Below are 22,601 nucleotides of genomic sequence, written 5' to 3' on the forward strand. Positions count from 1 at the left end.
GTCAAACCAATTAGAGGTACATACAATTGCTGCTGCTTGGGTTTGACAGGTTCTTCATTAGTATGAGGGGGTTTGATGATGACATTACACATTTTAGCTCAGAAGAATTTCAGGCAGAAATGTCAGAATTTTTTTAAGGAAATACTACTGAAAACAGTTACCTGTCAATCCCTATTGGCTATATTGTTTTTCAAGGTTACTACAAGCAAGTATACTTAATTATACAATGCCATATTATCAAGTGACAGAATAGTAAAATATCTTTGGAAATTATGACATTTATTTTACTAGCATAGCATGCACATTTAAACATGTATCTCTCCACTATGAGGGTTATTGAAGTTGTAGTACCACACATTTGCAGGTTGGAAAAAGCTGTTTTATACTCTTTTCTGCTGGAGGCTGTTTATTCAGTGGCCTCCCTGTTGGAGTACAAATGTAATAAGTATTAGGCATTCTGATTGCAAGACTGCTATTTCCCCTTGGAGAAAAACTACCTGCTCCTAAGTCATAGTGACACTTTAAATTGTGTTACAGTTTGCACTGGACTTTATCTGTGATTATTCTTGCCAGTTCTTCATTATGGGATTTTTCAGTACAATCAAGAAAAATGAAGAGTGCTTTTTGTGTTACTGAAGTTGGCCCTACTATGGTAGAATTAAATATTATTTGGAAAACAAGGATGCTGTTGAGAACAGTATCATTTAGTCTGGTTGCTTCCCTGTCTAACTGCTTGTGAAACGCATTATATGGCATATGACACTGTCACACCCAAACATTTGTCAGTCCTAAGAGTGGCCACCAATAATGTGAAGAAGAGCTGTAAAAACTAGTTGCATGGTGAGTTTCACTAGATGCTGCAAGGGAAGAAGGGGAGAATTTGATATCTGTGTACCCCTTTGCAATGGTAGCACCATTGCATTTGTCCAAACTAGGTAACTGAGCTTGTAAGTTCCATTGCCCAAGACCAGCAGAAGCCAGAGGCCAGTCTGAATGGTGGGGTTGAGAGCAGGTCAACAGAGACAGAGCCAAGGAGTCAGCAAAGTCCGAGCCGTCTTTGAATACAGCACTCCATACTACAGAGGCATAAAACATGCTGTGGGGGGCGGGGCAGGGGGAGCAATAGCACAGCCACATAAAAGAACCCCTGCTTTGGATCCACAGTGTCATGTTCTAGCAACAACTCCCACTCCACAGAGCATCAAGTGATTCTAAGAGTATGAGTAGGAAAGTAGACTCCACACAGCCATAATAATAATCACAATAATAATTAAAATACACTAGGATATTCTCAGAGCCACACAGAAAAGCACCCTTTGGAACAGGTTCTGAAAGCATCCAAAAATCCATGCTGTTGTATACCCAGCACAAAGAATTTACTAGTACAAAATTCTAGATCAGTGATTTTCAACCAATGCCACGCTGGCATTTCCTGCGAGTCCAGGAAAAAGTCGCCATTGTGCACACGCGCAACAGTGAATCTTGCTCTCCAGGGCCAGTGCAGGGCTAGCTGTGCTCTTGCTGTCAATTGCCCATCTCTTCCTCAGCCAACGAGGCTGAGGAGGGGAGACACAGTCCATTTTCTCAGCCAGTATGGGGGCTTGAGTGGGTGGGGTTTGTTGCATTTCATTATTTAACATTATGAATATTATTGTATCAAATAACTTTGTTTGATTTTGTATTATTCTGCTGTTAATATTCTTCTCCACTTCCATTGCCTCCTCACAATGCCGTCCGGCGGAGCTTTTTCGGGTGGTACAAGGGCTGGTTCATCCTGGCCCCAAGAAAGACCCTGTACCGCCCTCGACAGCCCGCTGTGACGACTTTGCCAAGCATTTTAAGGAGAAAATCGCTCAGATTCATCACGAGCTGGACTCCACTAGTAATTCAGAGCCTTCAGGGGAGGAACCAATGTTGCCGTCTGGTCCTAATTTATTGGATGAGTTTCAGTTATTGCGGCCTGATGATGTGGACAAGGTGCTTGGACAAGTACGTCCCACCACCTGCCTATTCGACCCTTGCCCATCTTGGCTACTTAACAACGCCAAGCATGGGATAGGGACCTGGATCCTGGAGGTTGTCAACGCCTCTCTGAGGGATGGCCGGGTACCTGCCCCTTTAAAGGAGGCGATAATCCTACTAGTCCTAAAGAAGGCATCCCTGGATCCAGAAATGGCCACTAATTATAGACCAGTGGCCAACATCCCGTTTCTGGGCAAGGTGTTAGAGTGGGTGGTGGTGGGACAACTCCAAGCACTCTTGGATGAAACTGATTATCTGGACCTATTTCATTCTGGCTTCAGACCTGGGTACAGTACTGAATCTGCCTTGGTCGCCCTATATGATGACCTGAGCAGGGAGAGAGACAGGGGGAGTGCATCCCTGTTGGTCCTCCTTGACCTCTCAGCCGCTTTCAATACCATCGACCATGGTATCCTTCTGGATAGGCTAGCGGGACTGGGGGTTGGAGGCACTGCTTTGCAGTGGTTCCGCTCCTATCTCAATGACTGATTCCAGAAGGTGGTGCTGGGGGACTATGGCTCTGCGCCATGGTAGTTATGCCATGAAGTTCTGCAGGGTTTCATTTAGTCCCCCTTGCTATTCAACATCTACATGAAACCACTGGGAGAGGTCATCAGGAGGTGTGGGCTGCGGAATCATCAGTATGCTGATGATACCCAGCTCTACCTCTCATTTTCCACCAATCCAGGTGAGGCAGTGGCTGTATTGAACCGGTGCCTGGCCGAGGTAATGGGCTGAATGAGGGCCAATAAACTGAAGCTCAATCCAGACAAGACGGAGGTCTTGTTGGTAGGTGGCTCGGGCTTCAGGGAAGGGGACCTTGATCTTGTCATGAATGGGGTTGCACTTCCTCTTAAGGACAAGGTCTGCAGCTTGGGAGTGCTCCTCGATCTGGAGTTTTCACTGGAAGCTCAAGTAACAGCGGTGGCAAGGAGCCCTTTCTTTCAGCTTCGACTGATTCACCAGCTGCGTCCCTACCTGGAGAATGACTGCCTGGCAACAGTAACACACGCATTGGTAACTTCCCGACTAGACTTCTGTAACACACTCTATGTGGGGCTGCCCTTGAAGACGGTCTGGATATTTCAATTGGTGCAAAACAGAGCTGCCAGGTTGCTGACAGGGACTGGGCACTGTGCTCACATAACTCCAGTCCTCTGTCAGCTTCACTGGCTCCCCATTGAAGTCCGGGCCCAATTCAAGGTGTTGGTTATAACCTATAAAGCCCTTAACGGCTTGGATCCTGGTTACCTAAAGGAGCGCTTACGTCCATACGTGCCCTCCCACCCCTTGAGATCGGCGGCAGAGGCCCTTCTTCAGGAGCCCTCCGTGAAGGACATTAGTTGGGTGAGCACCTGGAGGAGGGCTTTCTTTGTGGTGGCGTCCAACCTATGGAATGCATTCACCAGAGAGGTCTGCCTGGCGCCATTGTTATTTACTTTTCGGCACCAGGCCAAGACCTTTTTATTTAAACGTCATTTTAATTGTTGATTTTATTTATTGATTTTAACTACTTTGGCAAGGATGTCTCCAACTGTATTTTATTGTACTAATGATATTTATTTATTTGTAAGCCACCCCGAGGCTTAGGTGAATGGGGCGGCATATAAGTCTGCTAAATAAATAAATAAATAAATAAAATTGTAGTTGAACTTGTATTTGCTATGAGCACAGTATTGCATTTATACTGATTCTGTATTTTACTATTATAAATTTTTGTTCAAGTATTCTTGAAAAGAAGCAACTGAAGATTTTTCAGTAGCCATATTTGAATTACATATTGCACTCTAAAAATTTCAGTTGTATTCAATTACATTGAATTTCAATTTATTAGCATTTTTACTGCTCAGTTTCTGGTTATTTTAGAGAATTTTCATTTTTGGTACTATATTTAAAAACCAATACACAAACTACTATATTATGAATATATATTTTTTATTTCTGCCTCAACGGTCCCCAAAATAATTTTCCTATTTTTGCCGGTCCCCAACTGTAAAAAGGTTGAAAACCAATGTTCTAGATTATGCCTAGCGCAGATTGGCCAGCGCAGACTTGCAGCCTAACCTGAGCCAGTTTTTTTAATGCACTTGCAACCTGAGGATGAGGGCTAGATTCCAGGCCCTTTGTGCTCCAGAGGAGCAACATACAGGAGCCTGCATATGCTTCCCTGTAGTTGTTGAAATGCATTGGTTTTCCCATAATGCATGAAGTGGCCCTGCTGTGGGCAGAATTTGGGTGTTTGGCACCCAGAGCTCAATCACTCCTGCAGTTTTTCAGGCATAACATTACAAAGTTACTTTCATTTCTCACCTTTTCAGGGCATAGTATTATATAACTGTCTGTGACAAATGCACTTTCTCTGCCTGTAAAACACAGAATTCTTAGATTTATGCTGACTACTAGTATTGTGCTGCCTCATTTTCATATGGAAATTTTGGAGCCCCATCATCAGGCTGCCTACAAAAGCCTTCCTTGCAAATATAGTTAAGAACAAGAGGGAAAGTTGCCGTTGTTTAAGAATGTAAAGTATTGCATTCACCATATGCATATATTTTAACTGTTCTTTTAAATAGTGTAAGCCATCCTGAGATTTTAGTATAATAGGATGGCATACAAACACTTTAAATAAATAAAATACATATTTTAATATATTAGCTAGTTCACATACAAATAAGCTTCTGCTCAGATTATCACAAAGTTGGCAAAGTAAAAATAAGAGGTATGCTATGGATTTTGAAAAATCTTAAAAGTATGAAAAGTGCATATTGCAAAAAGGGGTTAAAATTATTTATTCATTTATTCATAAAATGTGTATGCCGTCCAATTACTTGTCTCTCTGGATGGCTTACAACATAGATACATTGACAATCCACTCTGGCTGAAAATTAATAAAATACAACAATAAAATTCAGTATTAAAATATTGATTAAATAAAAAGGTCTTGACATGAATCAGAAACTTCAAAAGAGGGAAAATAATGAATTGATTGTCAATATATGTGCAAGACAAGTCTGCTATCTAGAAATTGCACACAAACATAACTGTACTGGAAGGAACATGAAAAGCTTTCTGGCAACATAGCAAAAACCTATTGCCTGTTACACCTGAACAACACTCTTAACATTCCATTGCTCCCTGTGCTGGAGATTCTCTGGTTTAGATACAGGTCGGTAGACCCTGCCTGAAAACGAAAAAGCTGTGTTACCATAAGAGCAATGTAGAACTCATCTAAGATTCACAGGGCAAATGTATTTTAATACTTTTATCTATTATTTAACCATGAGCGATGTGCCTGAAGAGATAAATAAATGAAGAGTAAACCTTTGTTGAATTTTATCTTATTGACTTCCCACTGTGAATGGAATTATTTTGACATGCATGTTTTATATAGTCAAAATAACAGATTTAACTATCAGTAGGGAAGACATTGGTATAGAAATATTGGCTGTGTTTGGACATAACACTAAGCCACTATTTAATGCTACATGAATTAGCCATGAGCATATTTATGTCCCCTCCTCCTCTGGTGCAGCTTCAAGGATGCTGGAAGCATTTGTCTCCATTGTAAAGTAATTTGGTTTGTCACTATGTCCATGAAAAGACAAACGTCATTAGTGTTAACTATGATTTACCTAAACAAGCTAAGTTTAAACTGTGGTTTATTTTTCTGGCTTCTTTGCATAATCCACAGTTAAAACTAACTTGTTTTTTGAGTTAAACATAACAAAGAGCTACTGTTAGTTGAAAATGAAAGCAAATGCATCTGATTTCTTTGCGGCTGTGCTGGAGAGGAATATATTGGGTAGAGGTGGCTCATGTGCATAATGCAAAATACCTGAATAAGGCTATTGATCTCAGAAACCATGCTAGCTATGGGAGGACTACTGGGAGTTCAGCAGTGGTGACTGAATAGCAGTGGGTCCTCCTGAGGGCATGAGCGATCAGCACCTCCATGACAGTTCTGTTCAGCTCTTCCAAGTTTGAGGTTATTGATGATGGAAGCCACCTCATATTTGGTCTTCCAGTTTGTCTTCTGCGTTCAACTTTCCCTGACATTATTGTCTTCTTCAGTGAGTCCTGCCTTCTCATGATGTGCCCGAAGTGCGCCAGCCTCATTTTTGTCATTATTGCTTCTAGGAAAAGCTCTGGCTTGGTTTGATCTAAGGCCAACTTGTTTGTCTTTCTATTGGCAAAGCTTTCAGCACCATGTTTCAAATGAATCAGTTTTCTTCCTGTCATCTTTCTTCACTGAACATCTTTTACATCCATTGATAATGATTGGGAATATAATACTTTGAATTATCTTGACCTTGATCTCCAGTAAAACATCCTTACACTTGATTATCTTTTCTAGTTCATCACTGTCCTTCTAAGTCTCAACCTTCTTCAAATTTATTGGCCCCTTGAATTGATGATTTTGTTGAGACGTGTGAAATCTTTCACCATTTTGATCTCTTCATTATTAACAGTAAAGTTTGGTCATTCTTCTGTGGACATGATTTTGGTTTTCTTAATATTCAGCTGCAGTCCTCCTGTCATTTCAAGTCATTGCTGCTCTCTGCCAGTAATATGGTATCTTCTACATATCTTAAATTTGTGGTGGTTTTTTCACCAATTTTTATTCCTTCCTCTGATCCAGATGTGTTCTGCAAGGATGTACAAATAAAATACATCCTTGTCTGACCTTTGCTTATGGGAAACTATTCTGTTTCTATGTATTCTGTCTTAACTGTAGTTTCATGTCCATGATACAAGTTATGCATTCAAGTCCTGAGGCTTACCCATTTTTTAGGATGATCCATGGCTTCTCATGATCCACACAGTCAAAGGCTTTGCCATAGTCTCTAAAGCATTGACTGAACTTTTCCTGAAATTCCTTGGTGTGGTCCTGTAGCCAATGTATAATATGATCTCTAGTGCTTCTTCTTTCTTGGAATTGAGCACGAACATCTGGCATTTCTCACTCCATATAGGATAGTATTCTTTGTTGCAATATTTTGAGCATCACTCTGCTTGCACGAGAGAATAATGGAATGGTCCTATAGTTGCTGTGCTCTTGTGTCGCCTTTCATAGGGATTGGAATATATATTGAACATTTCTAGCCTGTGAGACACTGTCTTATTTTCCATTTTTATTGACATGTTTTTGTTTGGATTTGGACTGATTCTTTTCTGTAGCCTAGAAGAGTTCTATTGGCATCCTGTCTACTTTAGGTGTTTTTTTCTTTGCGAGTGCTTTCAGAGCAGCTTTCACTTCACTTTCTAATATTGCATGCTCTTCTTCATAGGCTTCTACTTTGGAGAAGCCTGTCATCCTTTCTTCTGTTCCGTGTATCCTTTCTTCTCTTCCTCTTGAGCATGCTGCATACAAGTTTTCATTTTCTTCCTCTTCAGCATCTGTTGTTGAAGCATAGACTTGAATCATGGTTATGTAGATAGGTTTTTCACTAATTCTGACTGATATTATTTGGTTGGATTTTGCATTATTTCCTCTTACTGCCTGTGCTACTTCTTACCTCAGTATTAGAGCCACTCCCTTTCTTCTGAGTTTGTAATTTGCAAAGTAAAGCACTTTTGGTCTGATTGGAAATGTCCCATTCTAGTCCGATTTAGTTCACTTACTCCAAGTACTACAAAGTTAATTCTTCTATTTCTTGCTTTACAATTTCCAGTTTGCCTTGATTTATACTTCCTATGTACCATGTCCCAGTTGTATGTGTTGTGCAGCATCAGACTTTCACATCTGTGCATTTTAGCCACTAGACTTCCTTTTGGTTTTGATCTAGCAAAGTCACTAGCAACCTCTTTTCTTGTATTTATTTTTGGCCCTTCCCCAGCAGCTCATAAAGTGCCTTCCAGACTTGTCTTCTGGCACTATCTTCTGTTTCATTATGGATTGTTTGATCATAGGGTTTTTGAAGTAAGAAAATTCATAAGTGGATTACATCCTCATTCTGTGCAGTACTAATCAGAGTTAGCCTGTGCGTCACAGCAGTGATCTGTGAAAGTTCCTCCACCAGTGTTGCCTTCACCTACTGCCACCCAGTAGCTGCCTTTCAGAAGTTTCTCTGCCCCCATCACCATTAATTATATTCATTCTCTTTTTGCTGATGTCACCATTGCTCCTCACAAGTGTGGATGCATCTTAGTCTGGTGTCTCAGCCTTGGCCATTCTGCCTTAGCAGGTGACCCTGCTAAGAGACAAGCCTAGTGAGACTATACTGGCCTCCTGATGGCTTTTTTGATGCTCTCAAACCCCTCATCAATTAAGGAATTGCATTTAAGAAGGGGAAACCATTAGAGAGGGACTCCATCTTCTAAAGATGATCCTATGAAACAGAATAAAAATAGTTGGCAGAGCACTGTTGTTGGCTTCATTTTACTTAAAAAGAATGTACTTACAAGGTTCAAAGTATGGTGGGGAGGGACACTATGGAAGAACCAAATCCAAATCTTCCACTATGGAAGATTAAATCCAAAGCAGGAGTAAAATCACACCTAAGGCTTTAAATGCAGTAGGCCAAATATCTCCTTTATTCTTGCCTGTAGTTATAATCCTTGTATAGCTTCCATAACCCATACAGCCTCAGAAAGCTGAAAATGAACTGATAAACATTTGGACAGAAGGCCATTTGAACAGGCTAACATCTTTTAAGCTTTGCTCATCAAATAGATGATAAAATGGGATTATATAAAGATCATGTACGTAATGCCATTGGACATTCACAAATGACATTTATTTTCTTTTTGTTATTCACTTTTGCTTTTTTTATAGCCTTCAGTTCAGTGTACATTAGATTATAAAATACAAATAATAGCTCAGGTCCAACTCACTATTCTTCCTACCAGACATAACAGCAGCGATAATACAATAATCTGTGAAATAAAGCAAAAAGTGGAGGGATCAACTTTAATCAAATCAGAGTAGCTATCACAAGACCCCTGCAGCTATGGGCCCTCAACTAGGGAATCTATAGAAAGCCATCTTTTACTAAGACAGTGGAAGAAGTTAAAGGACAGAGGCTTGCTGTGCCTCTGAAAAGGTTCTGACACTTCTAGTCACTGCCTCAACTGCCTCAACTGTTCCTCAGGAAGGAGCTGGAAGGAATATATGGGGAGATGTAATTCAGCCACTGAATGCATGGCTGGTAGGTGGCTTGGTCAGTGCATGCATTATTGTAAGGCTTAACCAATGCAAACTGGCAACCCGTTCTCTTGAGCTTTCATAGGCTACAACCTATGGCTAACCCTGAGGTAAGGTTGCAAGGAGAAACACATTATCTTATACATAAAGCTATTGAAGTCTCTCCATTTCTGCATAAAAGCTTCTCTTAGAAGTTAGTTTTTGCAGATCTTGAGTGGGTTAAAAGCATCCAATAATCATAATAAGTATGTTGCAGAGTATATAGAGTTCTTTACATATTTTAGGTATGTTAGGAATTGTAAGCATTGGACACATATGAAGAGCTTTTTCTTGCTTTTGGTATGTAGCAAGACTTCTACCACCAAACTTTGCTCAGACAATAAAATACACAGAAGAAGTCAGTATTCAAATGCTTAGAAATATGTATGGAATGGTTTTCCTATCAAACATTCAAATGTACAGGAGTTTCAAGAACTTTGCTCGTGACTATTGTTTCGGTTGCTATGGAAACAGATGCTGAATTGCTACCCACATGACAGCGAACAATCAGTATAAAAGGAACTGCTGCAAATACACTGGATAGATGGAGCTTTTAGTGTAATCCTTTATTGAAACATCTGCACTAAGCTCAAATGCAAATGGCCAGAATTATTGCTTCTCAGTGACTCCTTGCATGTACTTCCACAAAAGATACACATGCATTGACTAGATTCCCAGTCCATCCATCCCAGTGTGCAATCTATCCAGTCTTAATTATGGATAGGGACACAAGTATAAAAAAAAAGAAAAAAGGTCTGATTTATCCCCAGAATCAATGCAGCTATTAGTTTAGGTTTGAGATGGAGTGTAACTTTTAAGTATAAATGAAATTCCTTGAGAACATAACTACAGAAATTCCATTGGTGCAAAATGTGGCAGCTTGATTGTTGGTAAGAGCTAGGTGCTTTGACCATGTTCGTCCTTGTTTAATTGTGTTGCACTGGCTGCCAGTATATTTCCGGCTTCAGTTCAACTTGCTGGCGTTAACCATTAGAACTCTAGACAGCTTGGGACTTGGGTACCTGAACAAGCGTCTTGTTCCATATGTTACCTCCTCACCCTGCCACATCCTCCAGTTGTTGCCTGAGGCACTACTTCCTATTCCTTGAGGCCTTAGGAAGGTGGGTGGACAGCCTCAAGCAAACAGCCTCAAGATCTAGACTATAACATTCTCAGCTGATGCTCTGCCAACAGATATTTCTCAAGTTCTGACATTATACTGTTTTAGGTGGTATGTAAAAGTGGAGCTCTTTAAGAAAGTGTGTGTATGTGGTGGGGGGGTGATTAAAGCATTTTAATTGCCCTATTTGCAGTGGTTTAAACTGCTGTTCTGCTGGGCTGGTTGATCAAAAGGTCACTGGTTCAAATCTGCATAACGGGGTGAGTTCCTGTTGCTCTGTCCCAGCTCCTGTCAACCTTGCAGTTCGAAGGCATGCAAATTCAAGTAGATAAAAAGGTTCCACTTCAGTGGGAAGGTAACAGTGTTCTGTGCACTTAAGTGTTTAGTCATGCCGGCCACATGACCACAGCGACTGTCTGGGGACAAATGCTGGCTCCCTCGGCTAGGAAATGGAGATGAGCACCACCCCCTAGAGTCAGGCATAACTGGACTTTAATGTCAAGGGGAAACCTTTACCTTTATTTAGCCCATATGGTTAACTTTTTTTAAAAACATACTCTTGTTTATTATCTTGGGTTTTTAAATTTGGTTCTAAACATTAATGATTATGCCTGCTCACTGTCTTGAATTCCCTTTTAGGAACATAAGTAGGATATAAGTTATTAACCTAAAATAAATAAATATAATACTTTGATATTTGTTAATATATTGAAACCCCTAATTGTCTAAATCCCTAAAATTCCATATATTAAAATACTATTGTAGTGCATAGTGCTATTGCTTGCCTATTGATTGATTTGAGTTGGCACAAACATATATTTCATACATGAAATAACGTTGCTGGCTGGAAATTCATTTACAAGCCATAGTGCTGGTTTTTACCTTTAAAGTCCTGCAATAGTCCGGGTGCCAGTTATCCTGGGAAAATGCCTTTATCTATAAACTGCAAGTGAGGGCCTCTTCAGTTCCTCTCTTATAGGGAGGATAGCTTTGCTTCCACAAGAAACAGGATTTTTGTCACAATTCTAACTTTGTGGAATGCCCTCGTGCACACTGATTGTGAGCTGTCTAATTTGTATAATTATCCTTACTGCGCACAGGTTGTATGGTGTCAAAACTGCCAGGAGAACAGGACTGAGATAACTTACAAATCAGCTTGAACTGGAGGGACACAGTGTGCCTATGCCAAAACAACAACAACATTGTAGCACTTTGCAAAAACTACTTTTCAAATTTTTTTAAAAAGATGAAGTGGAGAAAGATGACTTGGGTTTTTTGGTATTCTCGTGTGTCCGTAGGCTACCCTCAATTTTCATAGTTTGCATAACCCAGGAACACAAAAACCATGCTTGCATAATGCAAGAATCATGTACAAAAAGGGTAGAATTGGGAGCTATACCCCTAATTTCACCCACTGTCTAGCAGGGTCCCTGGAGTTTTTTTGTGTGGTGATCCCAAAAGAGTCCCTTTTTCAGCGGGGTCCTCTTGCTTTTGCAGATATCTTTGAAATTATAGCTGCATAGCTTGGAAGATTTCCATTGACAGGCGTGAGGCCTGACAATTCTCTTGAATGGTCAAACAGAGAGTTTCATTTAAAAGTGTGATCTGGAAGGGCTTAAAAACTTCTAGTTTGTCAGGAAAGTACACAGATATATGAATTCTATATGCATGTATGATTCCCTTCAAAATAGAAATTTCCTTACAAGTCCCAGTTAGATAACTTGGTTTGTCACAAATTTGACATGTGTCAAACTCAGCATTCCCATCAAGTGAGAACCCCCTATAGCAGTGGCGGTGAACCTATGGCATGCGTGCCGCAGCGGGTGCACAGAGCCCTCTCTGTCGGCACACGAGCCAAGTCTCCCCAGCATCGCCCCAGCAGCCGAGCATCAGATAACAGTGCACATAGGGGCCATGCGTATGCTCAGAAAGGAGTAGCAGCGCCAGGTGATGATGTCACAAGCCACGACTCATCAGCCACGAATCGTCCGAGTTTTCACATGGCCAGTCAGTGCACTGCTAAGAATATCTGTATATTTGCTTGGACTGGCTATGACTTGTTTTTTCTTAACTAAAACCTCACTTTATGGGTTTTATTGTAGTGTTGGCCCTTTGTGATAAGTAAATGGGTTTTGGGTTCCAGTTTGGGCGCTCGTTCTCTAAAAGGTTTGCCATAACTGCCCTATAGTTTTGACTGTTCCTGATCAGGGGCAACTCTTTCAAAAGTGAGGGGCCAGCAAGAATACCTGATTTCTCCCAAAGAAACCAAAGAGCCTTGCTATGAAAAGGTAGAAACTAACCCATTTCTGCAAACTGCAGTCTCTCAGGGCTTTACAAGGATCTGAGAGGTCAAGTTATGTTAGACCAAACAGAAGTTTGCAAAGGAGGAAAATACTTAGCTGAAGCTTAGGCTCAGTTCACTGTGTAACTTTTGTAACAACACAGAATTTCACATTGATGCCATTTTTACAAATGTGAAACTAAGGAGCACTTACAGGTTATGGCAGCATCACATATTGATAGGGTGGGAAAAGTAATTTTCTCTCATGGGTGTTATTCACTTCCTTATGCCTCTCATGCAATGTTTCCCTTCTAGAATTATTGAAGTAGCATGGGATTCGCCTATGTGAAAGTGGCAACCAAAATGCTAAACTAACACCAGAATTGGCCTTAAAACATACTCAGAAATGAATTGCAGTGAAGCCAAAATCATGAGACACAAATGCACTCGTGTGTGTTGGTGGTTGTGGGCAGGGGGTAAGAATTGCTAATTAAAAAAATATACAATCTGATTATTTCATCTGGAATCATTTTATTTTGTAGGATTTTGAGCTAAACAATGAGCTGAAGATGAATGTTCTAAATCTGTTAGAAGAAGTTTTGCGAGACCCTGACCTTTTGCCACAAGAAAGAAAAGCTACAGCAAACATCTTGAGGTAGGGAGGTTTAATTAATGGTATTATAAGAAAGAAAGATACAGAAAGCAATGCTATCTTGCTTTAGCCACAGGCTGTTTATTTTCAAGCAAACAAAGTGAAATTCAATTACATTTATAAGAAAAAAATGCTGGTAGTTAACAAATTCCTTAAAGCGATTAAAAAACCACTTTTCTCCGAATACTCATGATGAGTCTAGCAAAATGCAAGATGTGCAAGAGAGTGCTGTCCTATGCATGTTTAGACATAAAAAAGTCCTACAACCCCTTTTTCAGCTGAAATATACATAAACTTGCACTGTTTAAGTAGACAAACTGCTTAGTGAAGTAGATGGAAGCAGAGACTTCTTCCTTCTGCAGCCCTTGCAAGGGACACATACCCCAACATCGCATATTTCCTTCCCTATCTCCTTTCATGACCTTTTTGATCTCTCTTCTGCCAAGTTTGGCTGCAGCCTGAAATGTTAATAAAATTCTGCATTTGTTACATGGAAGGTACTTGAAAATGCTAAACATCCCCCATGCCTTATTCTACCCCAAGCAATGAGCAGCAGAAAACAGTTGTGTGTGATGGTAGAAAGTTGCCAGCAGATCCTTTCCTCCACTGTGTAACCCCCACCCCTGCCACTAGTTATGTGGGTTGGGGCATATTAGATTTTTGTACTCCCCTACTTTCAAGTAGGATTGTACTATAGGAAAGTCCATGTCTAATGGAGTGCTGATGGTGCTGTTTTGTCATGCAGGATTTGTGTAGTCTTTACACAGTGAGCTTCCTTATGGGGGCTGAGGAGTGGTTCAATTAGTTCCCTGTTATGATGGAGCATTTCTTGCTTGTTGCAAATATAAATGTCCCTAGAAACAGAGGTTTCCATCCTCCAGGGCTGCCCTTGTGGACTTTCTATGGTGTACTGAGGGTTGTATACAATAACTTGTGCCAGGTACCCCCAGCTAGGTAGGCATTCCAGGAAAGCCAGCCATGCAATACACACTGACAATTCTGGGCACAGCTTGATAAGTTACAGTTTAGAATTTGACATGGAAAATGGGGAGATCTCATAATCAGGCAGCCTACCTGTTGCCCAATAAAGGTAAAGGTAAAGGTTTCCCCTTGATTTTAAGTCCAGTCATGCCTGACTCTAGGGGGTGGTGCTCTTCTCCATTTCCTAGCCGAGGGAGCCAGCATTTGTCTGCAGACAGTTTCCATGGTCATGTAGCCAGCAAGACTAAACACCAAAGTGCACAGACTGCTGTTACCTTCCCACCGAAGTGGTACCTTTTTATCTACTTGCATTTGCATGCTTTTGAACTGCAAGGTTGACAGGAGCTGGGACGGAGCAACGTGAACTCACCCCGTTGTGCAGATTTGAACCGGCGACCTTTCGATCAACCAGCCTAGCAGCTCAGCAGTTAAGCCACTGTGCCACCTGCATCCCTCTCATCCATCCCTCTTGTGTATTGTTGTCCAATACACAACCTAAAATGGGTGCTGTGGTGGCCCTTTAATGAGAAGAGGTTTCACTGGAACATGAATTGGTCTTGCCATAACGTATATCATTTGCACAGTTTCCTGCTCCCCTGGGAGTGGTGCCCACATTCAACTCTTGGGCTGGGCTTCAGCCCCATGCTTCTCTCACCCTCCCCCAGGAACTATCCCTGTCCTTGGTAAGGAGGAGGCATGTACTCCCTTCCCTTTTGAATTGGATTCCGTGCAGGAAGAGATGCCAGCGCTGAAGCCCCCTTTACACAGTGACAGTGTGGACTGGAGAGAGCCCTCCAGCCCACTGCACCCAAGCGGGCCAAGGGAAGAGCACAGGTGGGACACTGTGTGAGTAAAGCCAGGACGGTTTGCCTTTCCTTCCACAGCCACCCATGCCTCAGAGCAAACCAGAGTCCCTGGGGCAGCAAAGGACTTGCGTTTCTTAAAAGAAAAAATAGTCCTGTATTGCCCCACTGTGGTGTAATGACTAGAATTCTGGGACTTAGGAGATCTGGGTTCTAGTCCCCACTTGTCCATGAAACTCAGAGATTTTCATCCTAAGCCATCTCACAAGTCTATTGTGCAGAGAGGGGAAGGAGTACAATGTAAGGCACCTTGGGTTCCTGCAAACGCTAAGAAAAAAGATATAAATGTAATGATAATGATACTAATAATATAGTCACCATTGAGCTCATTGGGACTTACTTCAGAGTAGTCATCCATCGGGTAGAAATTATTTCAAAGCAATAGTAATAAAGTTTGCTATATTTTATTTCGTAATACCATGGAAGTGCCCTTTTTTGCTGAAATATTTATTGTCTTTTGCTATAAAGAGATTGGTTTTTCAATGAAATGTTTTGCCAACTTTTTTTAAGGGCACTGTCTCAGGAGGATCAAGATGACACTCACTTAAAAATAGAGGACATAATGCAGATGGTGAGTTCATCTAGATGTTTGTCAAATTAGGGGAACTAAGTATAAATATTGCTTGGCCATTTGCTCATTGGAGCCTTAGTAGCAAATTCCTATTCCTTTTATATTTGCACTTGATCATTCTGTGTTCAAATTGTTCAACAATTTTTAGAAACAGGTGAAAGAAAAACTTGCACATGAACCCTGCTTTGGTAGGAAGTTATGCAAAATATAGGCCTTTCTTCTGAATACACAGTGGAGGTCAGTTAGAATGGGGCATTTCTATCAATGGAACCCTTGTATGGTCATTCCTGGTATCTTATTATGCAAATTATTGGAAATTGTGGTGTCAGTTTGCAAGTGAAAGCACAAACAAAAGCATATTGAAGAAAAAGACTGTGTGCTGCCTTAAACCACAAAGAAGTTATTTACATGGGGAAAGGATCAAATGGAGTTGAATTTGAAGCACAGAAAGGCTCCATGCTGGCAAAGCAGATAGTTTTGCAATTACAGCACTTGCCAATCAAGGTGTAAAGTGCTCCATGTAACAGTGACAGCAAACTAGTAACTTTATTTGATGCTCAAAACTCAGCACAAACCATTTAATGAATTTAAGCTTCCATTTCCCCATTCTGCCTAGATGCTAAAGGGATCTGCCCATGTTATTCACCTGTACTTTTAAGTGGGTCCTTTCACGCTTATTTTTTGGTAAATACTGAATAATTATCAAGTTCTTCTTTATTCTGCTGAATATTTTACCACTCTTTCTCATACTGGACTGAGGTAGTGAGTGCTTTCAGAATTGCAGCCAAAATGCAGCCACTGAGAAACAAGAAGGAGATCTCAGCATGCTGTGGGGAGGGTGGGACCTTAAGGTTTGCAGAAGTTAAAAAGTACTCATTTTTGAAATATTAAAGGAGCAACCAACCTCCAGGATGGAGATACGAGTAGAGCTTGCTTTAATAGCTACAGATTACGGATGTTTCATTGGTAAAAAGAGGCAGAAAACAGTGGCAAGGGGGAATAGAACAGCCTGGTGGAGAAGGCACCCTGAGTGGGAGCATTCTTCTTAGGAGGCAAGGTTTCTTGCATTACTTGTCCTTTTCTGTTAACCATCAGAAATCACTAACACTGATCTTAGCACTCTAAAGAATAATATGACATTGTCCTTGCACAATTGGGACTATGCAAATAGTTCTCATTCTCTATCTAAAAACATTCTATGGATAGATAACTAAAGCACAGAAAGAAAAAGAGTGATATCAAGGTCCTGTAGAAAGTGGTTTATTTATGAAAACCACTAAAACATGAATCCCCAGCTGGAAGGTGCCCACTGTCTCTTCCAACAGCACAATGTGGACCACTGCAGGAATCCCCAAAGGGTTTAATTTTTCCCCCGTCTTAATATGTGTACATAGATTTGTATATTTGTTACGTTATGTTATTTGTGAAGTCGTGCCCAACCCACTGCCACCCCATGGACAACACCCCTACAGGCTCTCCTATCCTCCACCATCCCCTGGAGTCCACTCAAGCTCACACCAACTGCTTCAGAGACTCCATCTAGTCACCTCATCCTCTGCCATCCCCTTCTTCTTTTGCTGTCAATTGTTTGCTCTACTTGTTATTCTCTCCCCTACCTAACTGCCTTGCTGTTTATCTTATCTTCTCCACCCCTTTACTATTCTATTTTCACTTTCCTTGCAGCCTCTAGATTTGCAATTTCTCTTCCTCTTTTGACCAGCCAGACCCCCATGGCAGCCATTATATGACCCACCAGATCTCCCATGGGAACAATTTTGTAGTGTTGCCCACAGCAGTTTCTCAAAGTCTGTAATGTGCCCAGTTCAAATTTAGGATCAAATGTCAAAGCCTCTAGAAATTGTTAGCATAAGTATTACTTCTATGAAGAATTATCTAAGTTTATAACTGAAATACAGTACAAAGAAACACTGCAACTACCATAAACACAGAGACTTTTGTAGAAAGCCCTCTTAGGCAGACAATGACTAAAGGCTTTCTTTTAAAGGACTCAAAAGAGTCATATTAAAGTATGTATGGCTACTCATAAAATGTACAAATGGATCAATTGTAGTAATAAACATGCTTTACCCCATGAAGGTGTGATAGAAGAGATGGATAAATAAAGTATATTATTGTTAAATGAATTGCTTTGTTTTTTAATTTTTTTTCCAAAATAGATTAAACTATTTTTAAAGTGCTTTACTTTTACTGGATTATATCCAAAGTAGCTATTCCTCTTCCCTAGCAGAGCCCCCCTCTTATGTTGGTTATTTTCCTTGTACTCACTTTCCTTCCACAAATGATAGGAACTGGGCAGTAAAATTGATAGAGCGATTATTAACCTAACACAGAATGGAATAAACTCAAAGAATTGCAATTGCCTTTTTTATTCATTATGTGCTTCTTTGCTTACAGTTAGAATGTCCAAAACCAGAGTGCTTTGAAACTTTATCAGCCATGGAGCTTGCTGAACAAATAACTCTCTTAGATCACATTGTTTTCAGAAGCATACCCTATGAGTAAGTAGTTTTTCAATAATTATTTTCAAGTGGAAATATTTTCTAAATGAACTTCTGGATGATACACTGATGTACCCAACTGATAGGCCCATGAAAAGAATGCATAACAGTACTATATTTGCACTGCTTAGGATCGATCATATTGTAAGTGAAGTATGAAGGACTAACATCAAAGTACTGAGAAGCAGCACACCAGTTCTGTTGCACTTCTTGGGAAGCAGGATATAGTTCATTTCCTTATCTGTATACATTACAGCCCTGGCAATAATATTTCCCTGCGAGCTGTCAGTTCAGGAAGTCTCTAGGACTGAGAACAAGGCCAGGAAAGGCTGGACATACCCACCTCTTTTTAAACCAAGCAGTAGTGATACTACCATAGCAGGAATTTAAAAAATATAAAAATCCTATACATCTCTGGATATTTGGGGATGGTGGATAGACTGGAGGTATATGAAAACTGTATGACTCACACAAGGTATAGCTTCTTTAATTGGAATAACAGGACTAGAATGTATCTTTGGGACTCTACAAGAAACTTGCAAATTGCAACTCCTCTAAGAATTCTCTAAAGAAGGCATACCAGTGAAGACCTGGACACTTTGTTGCCAAAGCTGGCCTCAGCTCTAATAAAATTATTGAGGAAACCTTTGGCAGCAAAGAACCTTTCTGGCAGCAAAGATGCCACTATGTTCTGAATCTGTGTAAAATAGAGGCTCTAAGACCATCAGTATGGGAATTAGGCCCTGCTTCTTGGGCTGAGAGGCAAAATGAATGAACTTGAAATAAATAAAACTTTAGTCTGATGTTTCTTATGTTATTATTTTCTTTCTCCTTTTCCAGAGAATTCCTTGGGCAAGGCTGGATGAAAGTGGATAAAAATGAAAGGACACCCTATATTATGAAAACGAGCCAACACTTTAATGATGTAAGTTGCTATAGAAACAGAATACTTTCTAGGAATGAAAAAGTGGATTAAAAAGGTTTCAGCTTTTTCATGGCAAATTATGCAACCAGAATGCTCCTTTTTTTCTGAGTGGCTAGTGGGCAATGGGGTGTAGTAGCAATTGAAATATTTGTAACCACAGAGAACTGGCTGAACACTATAAGCACTGGCCAAAGGAACTGAGTGATGACTATGTTTTGTGAAGACAAGTGAAAGCAATATTTTATTTATTTGTACTATTTCTGCAGTGGTAAAAATTTCAAAACCCTCAAGCCATTTCCATATAAATATTAAAATCACATTTAAAATACAACTTTAAAAATTGACACTGATGTTGCAGGGCAGTACAGGAGTCGTGAAATGGGACAGCTGGATTAATTGAAATATGAGCCAGAAAAAGGCTGTGTGAACAGGTGTATTTTCAGGCTTTGGAAAGATGTCAAAATTTTTCCCTTCTGAATTTTCCCCCCTATAGGGTAGGTACCACTACCAAGAAGGCCCACCATCAAGGTGTTACATAGTGAGATTCCAATAATTTTGGAATAGCCAGAAAGGCCCTTTCCAACAATCTTAATGGTTGGTTGGTGGGTTGGTTGTGCATTTATAAGGAAAAACATTATAGATATGCTTGATATCCTGGTGCTAAGTTTTTTCAGGCCTTTTACATAATCTTGAACATGGCTTTGTAGCCAATAGGTAACCAGTGCAGCTATTCTAATATAGATGTTATGTCAGTATAGTTGGGTGTCCCAGTGCGCACCCTAGCTGCCTCATATTGTACTCGCAGCAGCTATTCAACCAAACCTGAGGATAGAACCACATACAGGTAATTAACTGTGAGCTTTCCAGTACCTGGATTATTGCCTAGATTATTAGATTATCTAGGAATCCCCATGGTTGGTATTGGATGCTCCAGGCCACCAAGGTCACCTGGGCTTCTATGACAAAGATGGATCCAGGATTACTCCAAATTATGTATCTGCTCCTTCAGAGCAAGTACAAGCCCATCCAGAACAGTTAAACAGCCCACTTCATAGACCTGAGAAATGCCAGCCCAAAGGGTCTGTATCTTATTAGGATTCTGCTTCAGTTTATCATCTAAGCTGTACAGGCACCAGTTCAGCCTGTACGTGTCCTCTTCCAGTTCAGATCTCACATAGAAATGGTGCTAAGTATCATCAGTGTACTGGTGACAGTTCCCCACAAATTTCCTGAAAACTGCATTCAGTTTATATAGATATTTGAATTGAATCTGATCCCACAACACATGATAAGACAATGCACTGGACACATTAACAGACACTATACCAATAACAGTGCCCAGGTTAGTACAAAGGCACACAAATTCAAAGTGTCTTCTAGACTTGTCATAGTGGAACCCCATGAGTTGCATTACTGGCTTCACTGGGTTAGATGAAAGTAACCCCCTAGCCACTTGGGAAGACTTGAAGCTAGATGGGTATTCAAGGATGTGATGGAGCTGGAAATGAAAGCTGATTTCATCATCATGTACTAGGCACAATTATGTGTTTTACGCATGCTGGATCACCTTCATGACAGGTCAGGAACTTTGAACATTCCTGTTCCCACAGTCACCATCCAAATGATAAATGGTGCTTCTTCAGAGTTCACTTGCCACCCACAGAAGGACTGCTCTTTATGCCCCTCTTCCTAGAACTGAGATAGTCACTAGTGTAGCTGTAACTCAGCCCAGCCACAACAAAGTCTCTAAACACAGTCTGTAGCTGAAAACACTCAGAAGCAAGTTGTAACAATCAATCAAACACAACAAGGCAAGACAAACTCAAAGAAAAAAAAATATATGACAAAAGGCACTCTTGTTGGCAGATAGTAACAGATGAAGCAGAAGGCTAGATGTTTCCTTTCAGCCAGTCCCCACTCCTCTCACTTGTTGCTCTGTACTGTTTCCAGCAAATTCTATTACACCCCATTTAATTTAATAGTTCCTGCTTACAAGTCATTCCTCTTATTCTTGACCTTAGCACACTACTGAGAACCATTCCCTACAGCAACATGGCTAGTGCCAACAGCACATTATTTGGTGAATATTGTTCTGCTTTTGTCATTTGTCCCATAATTGATTTGGTCTTGCCCTGTTGCCTTTAGCCATTTTGGTAATATATGTTGTTTTACCCTTCTTCAGAAAGCTGTCACCTTTTATTTCCTTTCTGCTGTTTAACCCTGTATTGTAAATGCAAATATTCTATGGACTTCTTTGACCTAGATGAGCAATCTTGTTGCTTCCCAAATTATGAATTATGCTGATATTGGCTCACGTGCAAATGCAATTGAGAAATGGGTAGCGGTGGCAGACATCTGCCGATGTCTGCACAACTACAATGGTGTTCTTGAAATCACATCAGCCTTGAACAGAAGTGCGATCTACAGACTGAAGAAAACATGGGCTAAGGTTTCTAAACAGGTAAGTAATCTGTATTTATTGATGCATGTCATCAAACAGCTTGTCTAAATGAGTAAGTTATGTCCTTTCTAGAAATACCTGGTAGCTTGCCTTAGTTCAGGTTGATGCAATCGCATCAGTAGAACATCAGTACTTAAACAAGGGGTATCCAACCCACGGCCCAGGGACCACATGCAGCCCAGGATGGCTATGAATGTGGCCCAACACAAAATTGTAAACTTACTTAAAATGTTATGAGATTGGTTTGCAATTTTTTTTGTAACTTGATTGTACAGTTCATGAGCATGAACTTTGTGGACGACGATGTCATGTCACAATGTCACATAAAATAAACGTATGTATGCTCTCGCTATTTGTACACATGCATGGCTTCAGTTTATGGCAAGGTGCAGTTTCCAGTGTGTTAGCTTCCAAGCGCAGACAGTCGAATTGACACCATCAGACATTGCATGTGCTCGTGATTTGGCAAGTGAAATGCAGCTATTATCAGTAATACTTCAACCTACCGTTGCAAACAATTTAATACATTTTGACACATTGTCCTGTGAACAGCGAAAAATATGCAACCTTGCTTTTCGATTTGATTGCTGTTTAGTCACAAAGTAGTGCCCGATCAATCATGACTTCATGGACAATATTTCTACAGGCTCTCCTGTCCTCCACCGTCCCTCAGAGTCCACCCAAGCTCACACTCACTACTCCAGTGACTTCATCTAGCCACCTCATTCTCTGCCATCCCCTTCTTCTTTTGCCATCAATTGTTCCCAGCATTAGGGTCTTCTCCAGTGAGTCCTTCCTTCTCATTAGGTGGCCAAAGTATTTCAGTTTCATCTTCAGTATCTGGCCTTCTAAAGAGCAGTCAGGATTGATTTCCTTTAAGATTGACTGGTTTGATCTCTTTGCAGTCCAAGGGACTCACAGGACTCTTCTCCAGCACCACAATTCAAAGGCCTCAGTTCTTTGGTGCTCAGCCTTCCTTATGGTCCAACTTTCACAGCCATACATTGTAACTGGGAAAACCAA

General features: G+C 40.6%; 1 protein-coding gene across 2 annotated transcripts in view; it reads left to right on the forward strand.

The window, feature by feature from the left end:
* The window catches only part of RASGRF2 (Ras protein specific guanine nucleotide releasing factor 2), a 117,379-nt gene that overhangs the window by 88,132 nt on the left and 6,646 nt on the right, over positions 1 to 22,601 (forward strand). For both annotated transcript variants that reach the window (XM_044446748.1, XM_044446749.1), the window contains exons 19-23: positions 13,149 to 13,261; positions 15,613 to 15,673; positions 18,089 to 18,192; positions 19,033 to 19,117; positions 21,381 to 21,578. In XM_044446748.1, the coding sequence (XP_044302683.1) occupies positions 13,149 to 13,261; positions 15,613 to 15,673; positions 18,089 to 18,192; positions 19,033 to 19,117; positions 21,381 to 21,578 (561 nt within the window). The remainder of the gene's footprint in view (positions 1 to 13,148; positions 13,262 to 15,612; positions 15,674 to 18,088; positions 18,193 to 19,032; positions 19,118 to 21,380; positions 21,579 to 22,601) is intronic.

This window comes from Varanus komodoensis, unplaced genomic scaffold, assembly GCF_004798865.1.
Source record: "Varanus komodoensis strain SLA01 unplaced genomic scaffold, ASM479886v1 scaffold5, whole genome shotgun sequence".
NCBI classification, from domain to species: domain Eukaryota; kingdom Metazoa; phylum Chordata; class Lepidosauria; order Squamata; family Varanidae; genus Varanus; species Varanus komodoensis.